This window comes from Hibiscus syriacus, unplaced genomic scaffold (genome assembly GCF_006381635.1).
Source record: "Hibiscus syriacus cultivar Baekdansim isolate YM2019G1 unplaced genomic scaffold, ASM638163v2 tig00110652_pilon, whole genome shotgun sequence".
In the NCBI taxonomy this organism is placed as follows: Eukaryota; Viridiplantae; Streptophyta; class Magnoliopsida; order Malvales; family Malvaceae; genus Hibiscus; species Hibiscus syriacus.
The window spans coordinates 192,290-207,107 of record NW_024062812.1 but is presented as its reverse complement, the minus strand read 5'-3'; the positions used below and the strand labels follow the sequence as shown (position 1 = coordinate 207,107).

General features: G+C 34.8%; 2 protein-coding genes, 1 long non-coding RNA gene and 1 pseudogene across 3 annotated transcripts; all 4 read left to right on the top strand.

Moving 5' to 3' along the window:
- Positions 1-3: 3 nt before the first annotated feature.
- LOC120137131 lies at positions 4-2,987 on the top strand (annotated as a pseudogene).
- Positions 2,988-3,372: 385 nt separating this feature from the next.
- On the top strand, positions 3,373-5,289 carry LOC120137188 (protein THYLAKOID ASSEMBLY 8-like, chloroplastic). The gene is made up of 3 exons (XM_039153003.1): positions 3,373-3,792; positions 4,177-4,567; positions 5,102-5,289. Exons 1-2 carry the CDS (start codon positions 3,415-3,417, stop codon positions 4,564-4,566), a joined length of 768 nt encoding a protein of 255 aa, XP_039008934.1. The 5' UTR covers positions 3,373-3,414; the 3' UTR covers position 4,567; positions 5,102-5,289.
- Positions 5,290-7,720: 2,431 nt separating this feature from the next.
- LOC120137189 lies at positions 7,721-8,513 on the top strand. Its single transcript, XR_005517417.1, has 4 exons — positions 7,721-7,844; positions 7,943-8,018; positions 8,123-8,161; positions 8,262-8,513. It is a non-coding gene; the product is annotated as an uncharacterized LOC120137189 (long non-coding RNA).
- A 1,774-nt stretch (positions 8,514-10,287) lies between these two features.
- LOC120137161 lies at positions 10,288-11,846 on the top strand. Its single transcript, XM_039152982.1, has 4 exons — positions 10,288-10,436; positions 10,524-10,836; positions 11,287-11,397; positions 11,493-11,846. Exons 1-4 carry the CDS (start codon positions 10,305-10,307, stop codon positions 11,606-11,608), a joined length of 672 nt encoding a protein of 223 aa, XP_039008913.1. The 5' UTR covers positions 10,288-10,304; the 3' UTR covers positions 11,609-11,846.
- The last annotated feature ends 2,972 nt before the right edge of the window (positions 11,847-14,818 follow it).

Here is a 14,818-nt window from a genome sequence, read left to right as displayed (position 1 = left end):
ACAATGGCCAGTTACAGGTTCCATCTGTTTCTAAACATTTCCCTCGTCCTCATACTAATCAAGAGTCAATCTTCCATAGCTGCTAATGATGATAGAAAGGCAAGTTCTGCCTTTGCAGCTTAACATTGGTTTCATATGCAATGAACATGGACCATGGTGACCCTTTGATTGTATACGATTAAGATAATTATTATAATGTCGATGCAGGCTTACGTTGTTTATATGGGATCGGCTCCTGAGGATGAATATTTGACAACTTCGATGCAAACAAGTATACTTCAACAAGTTATCAAGCAAAGAGTTTCAATGGCAGATTCCTTGATCAGAAGTTACAAAAAGAGTTTCAATGGATTTGCTGCTAAGCTCACTGATGAGGAGGCAGAAGAACTGGCTAGTAAGTGATTTTCAACTGCAGTTATTAATGGAGGTTATGGTTGTAAATGATTTTGATACGGACCACTTTATGTTAAAACTATACTTTGATGTATTCAGGCTTGCAAGGAGTAGTCTCTGTTTTTCCTAACCGAATTCTCCACCTTCAGACAACAAGATCATGGGATTTTATGGGTTTTAGTAATACTGTTAGACGAAATCCGAGCACTGAGAGCGATGTCATTATCGGTGTCATTGATGGTGGGATCTGGCCTGAGTTACCTAAGAAATGGAAGGGTGCTTGCAGGGGTGGCAAAAATTTCACTTGTAACAAGTACATTATTACCTTCAGAATTTTCTCTCCTTGTTAGTTGATAATTTCACATCTTGTGACTTAATTTGCTAGATATGATCTAACTGGACATGCTTTCTCCTGCAGCAAGATCATTGGCGCTCGGTTTTATACCTCATCGCCATCTTCAGAGGCGTCTGCAAGAGATGAGGTGGGTCATGGAAGCCATACTGCGTCTACAGCTTCTGGGAATGCGGTAAAGGCTGCCAGTTTCTTTGGACTTGCACAAGGTACAGCAAGAGGAGGGGTTCCCTCTGCAAGGATTGCTGCATATAAAGTTTGCAGTCTGCAAGGTTGTGAGTCAGTGGATATATTGGCAGCTTTCGAGGATGCAATTGCCGATGGAGTTGATATTTTAACAGTGTCACTAGGATCATCAGATTCAAAGGACTTATTTGATGATGTCATTGCCATCGGTTCTTTTCATGCAATGGTGAAAGGAATACTTACCGTAAATTCTGCAGGCAATAATGGTGCAGCAGGACCACTTGCGGTTTCTAGTGTATCACCATGGATGCTTTCTGTTGCAGCAAGCACCACAGATTTCAAAATCTTAAGCAAGGTCGTTATTGGGAATGACCAGACCCTAGATGTAAGTATCAGAAACTCGATCGATCTTGTTTCTCATTATCAATGCCAAACATATATACTTTATGACGTTATCTTTGATCCAACAGGGTTTTTCGGTTCATCCCTTCACTTTCAAGGGAAAAAGCTGCCCATAGTATACGGACGTGATGTCTCGAGAACATGCTTTCCAAATGAAGCTAGGTTGGTTCAACTTAACATGTTAAATTTCATTTGTTCCAATATAGAAGAATCATTAAAATAACCAAAAAAGGTTCCTTTCACTTCCAGGATGTGTAGTGAATCATGCCTTGATAGTCGTCTAGTGAAAGGAAAGATTGCAGTGTGTGATCAATTTATAGGCAATTTTGAAGCTTATAATGCGGGTGCTGCTGGAGCGATTGTACTGAACGATCAATCTGACAATGTTTCTTTTGTTACACCGTTGCCTGCATCTGCTTTAAACGTTAGAAATTATGATTTGGTCATGTCCTACATGAACTCAACCAAGTATGTTGTATGCTAAATTGTTCATTTTTATAGTGTGGCTAGCATCCATTCCGGCTTGGTTGAATAACTTGATTTCCACGTTTTACGTTATAGGAATCCTGTTGCAGAAATATTGAGAAGTGAAATCATTAAAGATTTGTATTCTCCAGTGGTTGCTCAATTCTCTTCCCTTGGGCCAAATTTCATCGTGCCAGATATTCTGAAGGTAAGCATTAACACATTTTCCTTTTGGCGACTCGAAGCAGATTTCGAACCTTCGACCTAATCGAATGAGCAAGGAAACTATCTATGATATTGCCCTTATAGTGCTCTTCATTTTGTACAGCCAGATCTAACGGCCCCGGGTGTGGACATTTTAGCTGCATTTTCACCAATTGGTTCACCCAGTGAGACACCAGGAGACCAAAGGCAAATCAAATACAATGTCATGTCCGGAACCTCAATGGCTTGCCCTCATGTTGCTGGTGTAGCTGCATACGTTAAATCATTTCACCCTGATTGGTCTCCTTCGGCCATCAAATCTGCTCTCAGGACGACTGGTATAATAACGTTCTTGGTTATCCATGTTTAAGACAAAACTACATTCATGTCTTAATATATATTCGTCTGGTGTTTTTCTCTCTCTTTTTTTTTGGTAGCTTGGCCAATGGACAGATCCAAAAACCCAGATGGTGAAATTTCATATGGATCGGGCACATCAACCCCGCAAAAGCCATTGATCCTGGACTTGTTTACGAAACCCTCAACGAAGAATACATAAAACTGATGTGCAGTTTGGGATACACGCCAGATAATATAAAACGAGTTTCAGGGAACAGCAGTTCTTGCCCTGAAGGTTCTAAAAATGTCCCACTGAGGGATCTGAATTATCCTTCATTGACAGCTTCAGTTGCAGCTAACAATCCTTTCACTGTTAGTTTTCATAGAAGTGTCAAGAATGTTGGCCCTGCAAACTCCGTTTACGGTTCAAGTCTCTCCGAACACAGGACTTGAAGTTAAAGTGGTGCCTGACGATTTGTCTTTCAAGGCGTTGAATGAGATGAAAGCTTTTGCTGTGACTGTTAATGGTGGAGGTTTAAGAAACGAGTCGATGGTGTCGACGACATTGATCTGGTCGGATGGAACTCATACTGTGACAAGTCCAATTGTTGTACATACACATCCTAGTATACGGTCCAATGTTTGATATTTTGGTTAGACTTCTTGTCTGGTTTTCATCATTTTCAAGTCTCCAAATAGCCTTGTTTATTTAATAATAAAAATAATAATTTATTATTAATTAGTATCTAATATTTTATTTAAATATTTTTTATTAATAATGGCTTGCAAATACATATATATATATATATATATACTCTTTTATTTGATAAAAATAATGTTGTAAATAATTTGTACATATATTAAAAAATATTTAGTAATTAAATGTATTAATGTAATCTTTCTAGGATTTTAATCACTTTTCAATACGTATTATATATTATAAAATAGATTTTTCAAGAATTAAAGGTTGCTCTCGGGCATTTTACTTCAGAACGCACCGTTTCTTTTTGCTTGGACTTGGGAGCATTTTACTCCGCCTAAACCCTTCACGTTCTCATATTCTTCAAGCTCTAATGGCAACTCGCGCCTTTTTAAAATCAAAGTTTCCAATTTTAACGGCGATCCTCCTTCAGAACCTCACAAAAAACGGCATAACGAGATCTCCGTTTCTTCTAAAACCTCAGATTTCACGTCTACTACCCGTTATCCACAAACCAATTTCAGGGTTTAAGCAATATCATGATGGGAGACCAAGAGGTCCCCTTTGGAGAGGTAAAAAGCTGATAGGGAAAGAAGCCCTTTTCGTAATATTGGGTTTAAAGAGATTTAAGGATGATGAAGATAAACTTAAAAAATTTATCAAAACCCATGTTTTAAGGCTGTTGAAGATGGATTTGATTGCGGTTCTTTCAGAGCTTGAACGCCAAGAGGAGACTTCTCTGGCTGTGAAGGTACTCGCATTTTTCACTTCTATTGATTTTTTTTTTTAATTTTTCTTATTTGGATTGTATCTTAAATCTGTCGGATTCGTAATTTTTTTTTTAGTTTAAGTGAATTGAGATTGCTTTTATTCTGTTCGATCAAATGCTCGAAAAAGATTTTGATATTTTTTTGGTGAGCATTGAATTTCCGGGCCGTTAGCTTGAGAATTGCAATGGCTTTTTTGCTTTGAAATGATATATTTAATTTATATAGTTTTTGAGAATGAGAATGGGTGTTTATAATGTTACATACAAAGAGAACTTAATCGGGATTTTTCCCCTTAGTGAAGTAGATCAGGTTGTTTCTGAGTTATGACATCTTATTCTTGGATTTTAATTTTGCTGAATTTCCAGGTTTTTGAGGTGATTCAAAAGCAGGACTGGTATAAACCTGACGTTTTTCTGTATAAGGACTTGATTATTGCATTAGCAAAATGTAGGAAAATGGATGAAGCAATGAAGTTATGGGAATCTATAAAAAAGGAAGATCTGTTCCCTGATTCTCAGACATACACCGAGATCATTAGGGGCTTCCTGAGGGACGGATCTCCTTCCGATGCAATGAACATATATGAGGATATGATTAAATCTCCAGACCCACCGGAGGAGTTACCATTCAGGATTTTACTAAAAGGGCTTCTCCCACACCCTCTTTTAAGGAACAAAGTTAAGAAAGATTTCGAGGAGCTCTTTCCAGAAAAGCATGCGTACGATCCTCCGGAAGAAATTTTTGGCAGATGCTGAGGTTTGTAGAGGGACCTTTGCTCTTTCCAGTTTTTGAGTTTTCTTTCTTTCATTTTAAGAAATAACAGCTATAACCAGTGACAATGTGTTAACAGTTTTTAGTGTAGTTTGGTTCTAATTCATTAAGAAAGATTTATGTATGCAAGCAGCTAACTTAATTAGGTCAACTATGAAACCATCAACTTAAACTTACCCCGGCTTGGCATCAGCCATTACCGCAGTTGAACTAGTGCCACTTCTTCACTCAAATGTATTATTTGTTTGGTGAATCTATCCATAGCCTGTGTCCTAGTGTTTGGCTGCATGGATCATCTAGGATCATCGTGATCTTTATCGGTTTGGGTGAGGACCGGGACTTGTGAATCGTAATGTTTAATGAATAGTTTTTGTTTCAATGTGATTAATTAATTACTCAATGCAATCAATCATTTGCTTGTAATGCAGTTTTCCAGTCAACAAATGCACTGAATGGATTGCACTCTTATATTATATGACATGTATTTCCTTCTTTGATTCAATCTTCCATGTTTTCTAGGGCGTTAAAGGAGTGATCTTAGGCACATGGGGATGCTGGGCACCCACAGGGTTTTACAAGGAAGAAGCAAAGAATGAGTTATTCCATTGAAGAACCTATACTGGTCTCATGTTCAGATATTGAATGGTCTTCATGTTGTCTTGTGTCATTGAGTTCTCTCACCTTAGAATGTGATGTACCTTATATTTATATCATTACACAATGTTTTATCGTTGTACCTATTTATTGAAATAATATTTTTTTGTTTAATTAGATCAAAAATATATGTTTTTAACAACTATAATCAACAGAATTTACTAGTTACATGATTCTTTTCAACACGGTGAGACTTAAGATTCAAGCTCTCGTCAAACAAAATTCCAGCATGCTATCTCATCCATAACGTCCCAACACGAAATCATCATGGCTGAAAATGATCATAACACGGGGATGTTTTTGCCAAAAATTTCGGTCAAACTATCACTATTTCAATTTGCTGAGCTGACACATCAACTTTATCTATATGAAAATATGAATATTCTGTTGAAGTAGACATTTCAAAAGAATCTTATATTTCTAGTGTAATTTTTTATTATTTTAATTTAAATGCACATAATTGTTATTAAACTTATAAGAGTAAAAATAGGAAATAATTTCGTAGACATAAAATCTAGACTCAACATGTATAACATCTTTAATAATTTTAGGTTTCCATGGTATTATAAAATAGCATATTCTACATATTTTGGCCTCACTTAAAGCAAATCCAAGTCCTAACCTAATATTGGTTATTTTAGGCATAAAACAGCACTAACTTTGCTCTTTAAATAACATGTTATTTGCTTGTAATATATGTGATCCGAACCCCACCTCACATGATATCATAAAATCCCCCAATTGAAAGCAATTCCTCAAAGAAGCTTGAGATTTGGATAAGAGATGTTTTATTCTTGATGGAAAATCTGGGCCCTTTTCTTAATTCTCCTCATTCAACCCATTTAGTGACAGACAGCTAAAAAGGAAAGCATACAAGGCAAAAGGGTATTTGGTGACGCCTTTTAGTAATCTTCATGACACTATGATTAATCGAGTACCACTTTAGTATCAACTTTGGTGATTAAAAGAGAACAATTAAAGGTCAACTATTAAGGGCACAATGAAAGAGAAAGGTCGAGTGGGGCGAAATTATACAACCTTATCTAGTCATCTTATGGCCATGTGGGTCAAAATAATGGAGATTTCTTCAAATTTCTCTTTTAACTCAAGAAGCTAAATCCAAAAAAATTATTCTCCAAATTTGAATTTTACAAGTTTGATTCATGTAATAACTTTTAAAAATAATATGATATCTATAGAGAAAAAAATTGAATTTTAATATCTACTACTTTTTTTCTTAATTCTGTAGCATATGCCTCCTTTGTGAAAAGGAAAATACATGAAGGGCATTATTCACTAGAAAAAGGAAAGGGTCAAGAAATATGTTTAACTTGGGTTTGTTTTTGACCCTATAGAGCAAGAGAGGCTACATTTATCCATTAGGGTACATATGGCAGTAAATGGTACGCCTGTTGGGATGCCAAGTGGACCACTCGTGCTACTTATCCCTCATGTTTATTGTTGGGGGGAAAAATGTAAGATTGATAGTATATGCACAGAACCAATTTTGCATTAGAGGAAACTTCAGGAGGGGAGGAAATTCCTTCACATCTTTTGATTTTAAAAGAAACAGGAGATAAATTTTTACCATAAAGTATAGCCATAGAACAACTTTTTTTGGTTTGATGATGATAGGCACATGGGGTGAACTGCAAATGTCAATTAATTTCTGTATATATATATGTTTGATGGTATTCTGAGAGACAGTTTGAGATACATCCCTCCCAAATACTGTGATCTTCACGTGCACTGCTGGATTTCCCGTTGTATTTTCTCTGCAAATCTTATCTGTTTTCCTTTCAAGTGGGGCAGTCTTTTCTTGCAAGGGGCTGGTACACTGAATTTCTTAAGTTTCTTCTACCTTAATTTGACTTGGGAATTCAGGGCTCGTTTTGACAAAGAAGACAAAAGTAATGGAGACTAAGGGACCAGTTGGCTCTTCTTCCTCGTTTGCTGCTGATCTTTTTGGCTCCAAAGAGTCATCATTATCTTCATCAAAAGGGATTTTCAGCTCCATTTTTGCACCTCCATCTTCGGTATATACATATTGTTCTATATTGGTGATCGCATTTGTTATGTTTTTAATTCATTTCTAGGCTTTCTTTATACATATGTGATCATAAAACCTCTAAATATTTTGTATTTTGCATAAGAAAGTATTCCTAGTCTAATCGGAAGCTTTCTTTGTCTTAAATTTCAGGTTGGGGGGAGGAACTCCTCAGGCTCTAAGGTGTTAGAATCTTGGCCAAAACAGCCTATGCAAGGTTATTGATCACCACACACAGAGTTTACAATTTTCTTTGACTACACTTCTTTTGTGTCAATAGGAACATAACCCCAGAATTTTTCTGTATTCGCCAAGAGTCATCTGCAGAACTATTATCATTTTTTTTCTTTAAAACTCTTCCATGTGTTTAACCGGTGCCTAGAGCACTGATCTCTGATAACATTGTCCGAGTATTATTATGTTTATGAGCATAATGTAGATCAACTACCTAACAAGGAAGAAAGGGTGGCACCATACCATTTTAGTTCATCTCTTTACTATGGTGGCCGAGATTCATATTCCCATTCCTCGAGTGGCCAAACTTCAACATCATACCCAATTGTGAGTCTCGACATATCAAATTCTGATGTAAAAACTAGTTTTCTGATACATATGCGTATGAAAGTAATTATAGTTACATATTGTGTGAACGAATATAGTTTAAGAAAGATGGGGGAGAAGATGACCCTAACGGAAACAATTCAATGGATGCCTCTAGAGGGAATTGGTGGCAAGGTACTCATATTGATCTACTGGAAAGCTTCAAATTGATAATCAATTGAGCTATGGATTTAGAATTAATACCAATATCTAAAACACTTGACTTTGGATTTCTGCAGGTTCGCTTTATTATTAGAATCCTCCATTAGTTCTCCAAGGTATTCGGATTCTTCATCTAGTCTTTTGTATCTTCCACTTATCCTCCACTCCTCTGAACAAACTTGTAAAGATTTCTTTGTTAATCTTGAGATTTTGCAGGAATACATAAAAACAGGCAAGTAATCATATGGAAGAACATGAAGCATGAATAAGTTTCTGGCCCTTGGGAGTTGGGATTTAAAAATCCTTTCGGTAGTATCTTTTTTTTTTCTTTCGTGATTTTAATTTGGGAATGAAGCTTGAGAAGTTCTTCATTAGATCATGGACTCTGCTCTGAGATAAGGGCCGAGAAACCGATGGAAAAATTAAGTCATTTTCCTTTTTAAATGTAAAGATGCAATCTTTTTGCTATGCATGCAAGTAGCACAGCAAGAACTGAAATACAAGCAAAATCTTCTTTCCACCGTCATACATTAAGATGGCCCTCTCAAGAAATTCAAAATGAAAGACCAGCCGACATAGAATACCGACATATTTCAAGAGGCAAATGACAAAATGCAAAATTTTATGCTAAATTTCTAAAATTTTAAGGAGAAATTAACTTATAAAATTTTAAGAATAATGAAAACAGATTATCAATAAAGAATTTAAAAAATATATTTAAAATATATGAAAATTTAAAAATTTTAAAGGTACAGTTACGCCCACCCACTCTCCTCGGTCCATCTCTAGGACTGTCGGTGAACAAGAAAGCTGAAAATGTAAGAGTCCGTTTCATTTCCGTCCGTGTTTGGGTCAAAAAAGAAGTTTCAAGCTCTGGTCTCGAACGTGGCATTAAAAACCAAGCCCAATCACTCGAACTTATAAACAACTAAAGATAACAAAAATGTACTAAAATCTCCTTTCATTGATGGCCGAAAAATAAAACCTCCCTCATTCTCACAACTCCAATTAATCTCATATTTCTATCTGTGAAAATCTCTGTTTTTTTATATCAAATGGAATAAAATGGTTCTGTTTACACTCCTGAATGTCAAGTCACAAGAAAAGTACCAATCATCAGTCTACCATAGTGACCTTTCCTTTGTTTGTAGAAACAACAATCCCACTAAACCCCAAATTATACTTTATTTTACTTTTATAATCATCTATATTTTATTCATTCTTATTTTTTATTAGACATTACAACAATTAATCCTTTTAATTTTATCTTCTTCATTTATAATTTAAAAATAAAAAATTTAATATCTTGTCTCATTAAATCAATGAATTATTGATTATGTTTTATTTAATCTAATATATTTAATTTAACTTGTTTATATTTTAAATTTAAATTTTGAATATTAATATGAATGAAAAAAACAAGATTTTTAAAATAAACTTAGAGGGGAACTCCCTAACAAATGGCAGGTGAGGCGAATTTGCAGAAATTGACAAGTTTAAAGTCATACCTGCAAGAATCAACAACATATAACACAAAATGGGGGAAAAAACATTATATGAGTCTTTCGTTGCACAATTTGTCTTGTTTTTCATCATGTCTTTATGTTTAAAATGAACCCTATAAGGAACCCAAGTTCCATATTTTCATTCCTTAATACGTCAGATAAAAAAGTCCAGCAGGATCCTCTCCCCACACACCTTCTTTTTAATTTGTTTCTCTCCCTTTCTTCTTTTCAGTGTTCATGTGTGATAGATCAGGTAATAATTGTATCTTGTCGAACCAGCGACATCCATAATAGCAAATCATCAAACCACTCACCTGATTTTTTTCAGTATCCACTTTAAAGTGAAAAGCTTTGTAGTTCATTTAATGATGGCTGTTGACCTACACAACTGTGAGTTATTGCTTTCTTCTCAGCTTTTCACTCCTCAACTGTGTGTCTGATCAGCCGAGTTCGAGCTCCACAGAGATCAGCCAGGAAGAAGAAGAATATTACATTGGTGAGTAGACTCACAGATGGCTCAGTACATGCTTCCTGGTGAAGATAAACTTGAAAAGGTAATCCATCCTATTGATCATGTTAATACCAAAGATCCGATTGGTTTTACTTTAAAAACTGATCTCCCCTCACTTTTTCTGTTGGTTTTTAGCCATGGGATTTGTCTGGTTCACCAGAATCAACGCTGTGGTCACAGTTTGGCTCGAACCTTAATACTCCTGTTGGATCATCTAGGGAGCCATCTCCTCCATTGGCACCCATGGTTGAGAATTTTGAAAAGATGAAGATAAATGAAGAAACAGCAAGATATAACCAAGGCGAGCTATTTTTTTCTGGAGGAAACCTGAATGCAAAGAAATCCCTCATCAATGATCAAATAAGAGCAATCCAAGTAAGAACGAATATCATTACTTATTTTTCTTCATTTAGAATTCATTTACAAATGAAACGGCTCTAATTCTCATCATACAATTCACAGTTTTACAGGCTCAAACAAGAGCAAGCTACGAAGAAAACGGAACAAAAGTTGCAAAAGCCAAGCACAAAGCATTACCATCAAGGCAAAGGAAGAGTTCTCGATGGGTTCAACAATGGCCATAAAGCTGCCCCTAATTCTAAAAATCCCTTGTATAATCTGCATCAGCGTCAACAACAGGGCAACCAACAAGCCGGTCCACATATGAGGGCGGTTTTCTTCAATGCATCCGGTTCAAGAAATGGTTCTAGAGGAACCGGGGTTTTCTTGCCTCGTGGAATAGGAGGAAACCCTACCGAGTCAAGCAAGGAACAAGGTTCAAAAAAAAAAGTACCTTTCTTTAGGTTTTTTAATTTATTTTTGACTCTTTGGTTCGTTAAAGTAATTTGCTTTAGGATTTAGGCAAAAGTTTGGTTGGATATGTTGGGGGAGTGGTTAAGTGTTCAGTGAACCGTCAACTATCCTGTTTTCCAAATTATGGTTCTATGCTGGGTTTTTAGAGATTTGACCAGGGATTCTGGTAAATGGTTTTTTTTATTCCCACCCATGTCCTCAGATTCCATTTCCTCGACAAATCTTTCCTCCTTTGCTAGCGTCCAAGATTTGATTAATGTGAAGTGGAATCTTCCCTTGTCCTGGTCCCCCTAGTTTAGTCCATTTGCATGTTGTTCTCAATAAAAATCTCGATTTCTTTCTAGAAGGAACTTAGACCATGATCGTTTTGGGTCAGATATTTTATTCCTGGATTTTGTTCTGTTTTGATCAGGATGTGCCACAGTTCTGATTCCTACAAGAGTAGTTCAGGCACTGAAGCTCCACTTTGAGAAAACAGGTGTTCCAACAAGGTCCAACAATAGTGGTTTCCCTCTCCAACACGGTACCTAAACTGATCCAACACCAAGAAAATTTTATCGTCTTTATTGCTTTTAGCATTTGGCAATCTAAATTACATTTTTTGTTTATTCCATACAGATGCTTGTGGAAGTGGGAGGAATAATAACAAGCATTCACTGCACAAGGGTCAGTCCAAGGCAGCGCCGGCTCTCAACCTTCAAGAAATGAGTCTACCTCAAGAATGGACATATTAAAGCAAACAACACAACCACATGGGGTTGTTTGTTTCCATCAATCGAAGCGTAGATTGTATTTCAAGGCAGAATAAAAGAGGATAAAACAAAAATAAAGACAGACAGTGGTCAAAATATATGGAATCTAGGGTTAAGATTATATATCTATTAATTTGTTTTCTTTCTTTCAGCCTTTAGCCCTTGTTTTAAAGGGTTTAGCCTTTAGATGGGAAAATTAAAATAAATTTGCTAAGAAAATGATTCGATACCTTCAGCTTGTTGAAGATGTATCTTGTAAAATACTGGTAATAAAATCAGCTATCCTTTGGGTTTTTAAAACCCATCTTTGTATTAGACGTAGCTAAATCTTATCATGGAATCACTGTGATGATCGAGTTCTTGATTGATATATTTCTCTTGAAAGTATTTCATTTCCACATCTTAAGAATGTAAACAAAATCAAAATCAGTTATTTTGCCCTTTTTATAAATGATTTGTACAAATTTGTTGTGCTTTAAAAATGAAAAAGTTATACTACATTACTACTCTACAAGGAGCGTGGGGCAACAACAACTGCTATAGCCCAGACTCAAAAATTAATTGTTGTCTTATACTCGAATTCTAGAGAATACCCACTTCTATTATCATTTTTCTCCATTTTAGTCACTTAACTATTTTTTTAAAATCATATATAACGTTATGGGCAATGCTCATGTGGGGTGTTAGAAAAAATAATTGGCTCGTCTAGGGTCTGAGCGAAATTATTTATTGAGATGATCTGATTGCTACAATACCGGGGAAGACATCGAGAACACATGTGTCTTCCCTATTTTTCACACAATTGAAATGAAACTGCCAAGACTACCAAAAGAACAAAGCAAGAGTCGCATTGTGGTTATCGAGTCTTCCAGACGCATTGTGTTCTTGTTGTCTTCCAACAAGCACTATAACAATCACATTAGATCAAAAAATAATTTCGACGAGACCTTTACTAGCAAATCATTTTTTCACTACCCCACAAACAGTTTTGCCTAACGTTACATTTTGATTTCATTTTAGTTATTCATCATTAAAAAAATTAACATAATTATTGATGTGATATTTTTTTATTTTTTCAATGATGACAGTATTACATTATAGTGACACATCAACATCACCGCTAAAAAATTAACGGTGGGTGACCACAATAAAATCAAAACATAACGTTAGGTATGATATTGAAACAAAAAAAAAGTTGAGTGATTAAAACGGAACAAAATTAATAGTTAAAGTACTAAACCTGTAGTTTACCCAAAAATTAATAATGAGAGATCGTTGCATGTAGTAAATAAAACAGACCACCGACTTTGGGAGGCTTCTGGAAAATCTTGGAGATGGGATGCTCTTGTATTCTACTAGATAATGTGTCTCTTGGAAACCCTGCAACCAAATAACACAAAACGTATGACCAACAATCGTCTTCACAAGCACCACGCCATTAAAAAGGTATGACATCAAGCGTTATCAAATGACTGAATAAGTAAAGGCCAACCCTCATGGCTCGCAACAGAGTTTGCCCCACACCAACCAACATATTGTTTGATCCAGCGACAATGACATGTTCATCTAACAAAGAACACACAAAACAAAGATGCATACTAGCCCTAATAGATATGTCATCATTATGTCTATCGGCTGTATGAACAAGAAAATAATAAATCTTATTATATAGATAAATATATGATTTTATGTTAGATAAAATGAATTTATAAAATTTTAAGAATAAAAATAATAATTAATTAAAAATATTTAAACTATATAAAAATTTAAATTTTTAAAAGAGAATATACTTCTACCAGCCCCTCCTAGTTGAATCTCAATATTTATATCTCGAAAGGGGGCATGCATCATTATCATCTTCTTGTGGTGGAGCATCCAGCAGGTGCTACGAATTGATATTTGATAATGGTGGTTCTATCATTCCTTCATAAATAATAATTCAATAGATTTGAATCAGATAAGATATTTTATTTATATAGATCAGAATTTATTTTTTTTATTTTTGGAAAGAGACTTAACTGTGAATTCTATAATATAATTAATAGTTTTATTAAATTTAATTCTATTAACTATTTTTAAGTATACTAAAATATTTGGACCGTTGAAATCCAGCCCGAATCAAGTTAGGAAAAACAATTTCAATTTTGTCGGCCTACGAAGCCTTCAAATTTTATTTTGAAACAGCGGTAGAAACCAGACCATCCAGGAGTAGATCTAAAGCCCACAAAACGAAAGAGGGAAATTGGGAAAATTTTAGGTTAGTTTGGTTTTAGAAAATATATGTTATTTTCATATAAAATAAAAACGTTAACAGAAGTAATTAGATAAGATCGGGTTGAGTTTCCTTAATTTAAGGGATCTTGTATTAATTCGGTAGATATTAACCGTCGATATAAATCGATCTAGGTCATTGATTAAGAGGGAGCTCAACTATAAATAGAGAGTCTCTCCTCCTCATTTGAGTTATCCATTCATTAATTCCTCCATTCTCTTGGAAGAGAAGCTATGAGGTATTTACTCTAGTTCTTTTGTTATTTATTCTTTATTCTCTTGGTATTTATTGCATCTCTTAGTGGCTAGAAATAATAGAAACGTTTTGATTATAAAATTAGAAAATAAAAACAAAAATAAATAAAAATATGAAAACATAAAAAATGTTTCTAATGTTTTCATTAAATTTTTTTTTTAAATTTAAAATTTTTAATTTTAACTTTCATGAGTTCAAATCCTTATAATAATTTATTTTGACTTAATGGTATTTGAAACTCTCAAACTTTTGTAAAAAAGTCAACGTAATCTTTGATTTTTTTTACAATTAATTTTATCTTTAAATTAATTTTGTTAATAATTTAATTTTATAATACTTTTATATTCTAGAGGAAAATTCAGTGTTGGCTCGCAAGGCTATATAGCTGATTTTCTGGAGCCACTGCCCGAGGTAAGTATTTGTGCATCAATCGGTAGAGTTACTAGAGTATTTATAACCAATTTTTCGGTTATCAAAGGGAAAAAAAGGTTCTAAGAAAGCTTCTATTGCATAAATGGATTATGCATAGAATATTCGATTTGAGAGAACAAGGATAGAACTTTGCAAAGTAGCACAATTCGTAGTTAAAACTGCTAAATTTATTCCGATCACAAATATGTTATTTAGAACTCTTATACATGCATATAATAACATACAATTATAGA

Coding starts and splice junctions, on each gene's coding strand:
- LOC120137188 (XM_039153003.1), top strand. CDS start 3,415: ATGGCAACTCGCGCCTTTTTAAAATCAAAGTTTCCAATTTTAACGGCG. Junction 3,793..4,176: donor AGACTTCTCTGGCTGTGAAG/GTACTCGCATTT, acceptor CTGAATTTCCAG/GTTTTTGAGGTGATTCAAAA.
- LOC120137161 (XM_039152982.1), top strand. CDS start 10,305: ATGGTTGAGAATTTTGAAAAGATGAAGATAAATGAAGAAACAGCAAGA. Junction 10,437..10,523: donor ATCAAATAAGAGCAATCCAA/GTAAGAACGAAT, acceptor TACAATTCACAG/TTTTACAGGCTCAAACAAGA. Junction 10,837..11,286: donor CGAGTCAAGCAAGGAACAAG/GTTCAAAAAAAA, acceptor TGTTTTGATCAG/GATGTGCCACAGTTCTGATT.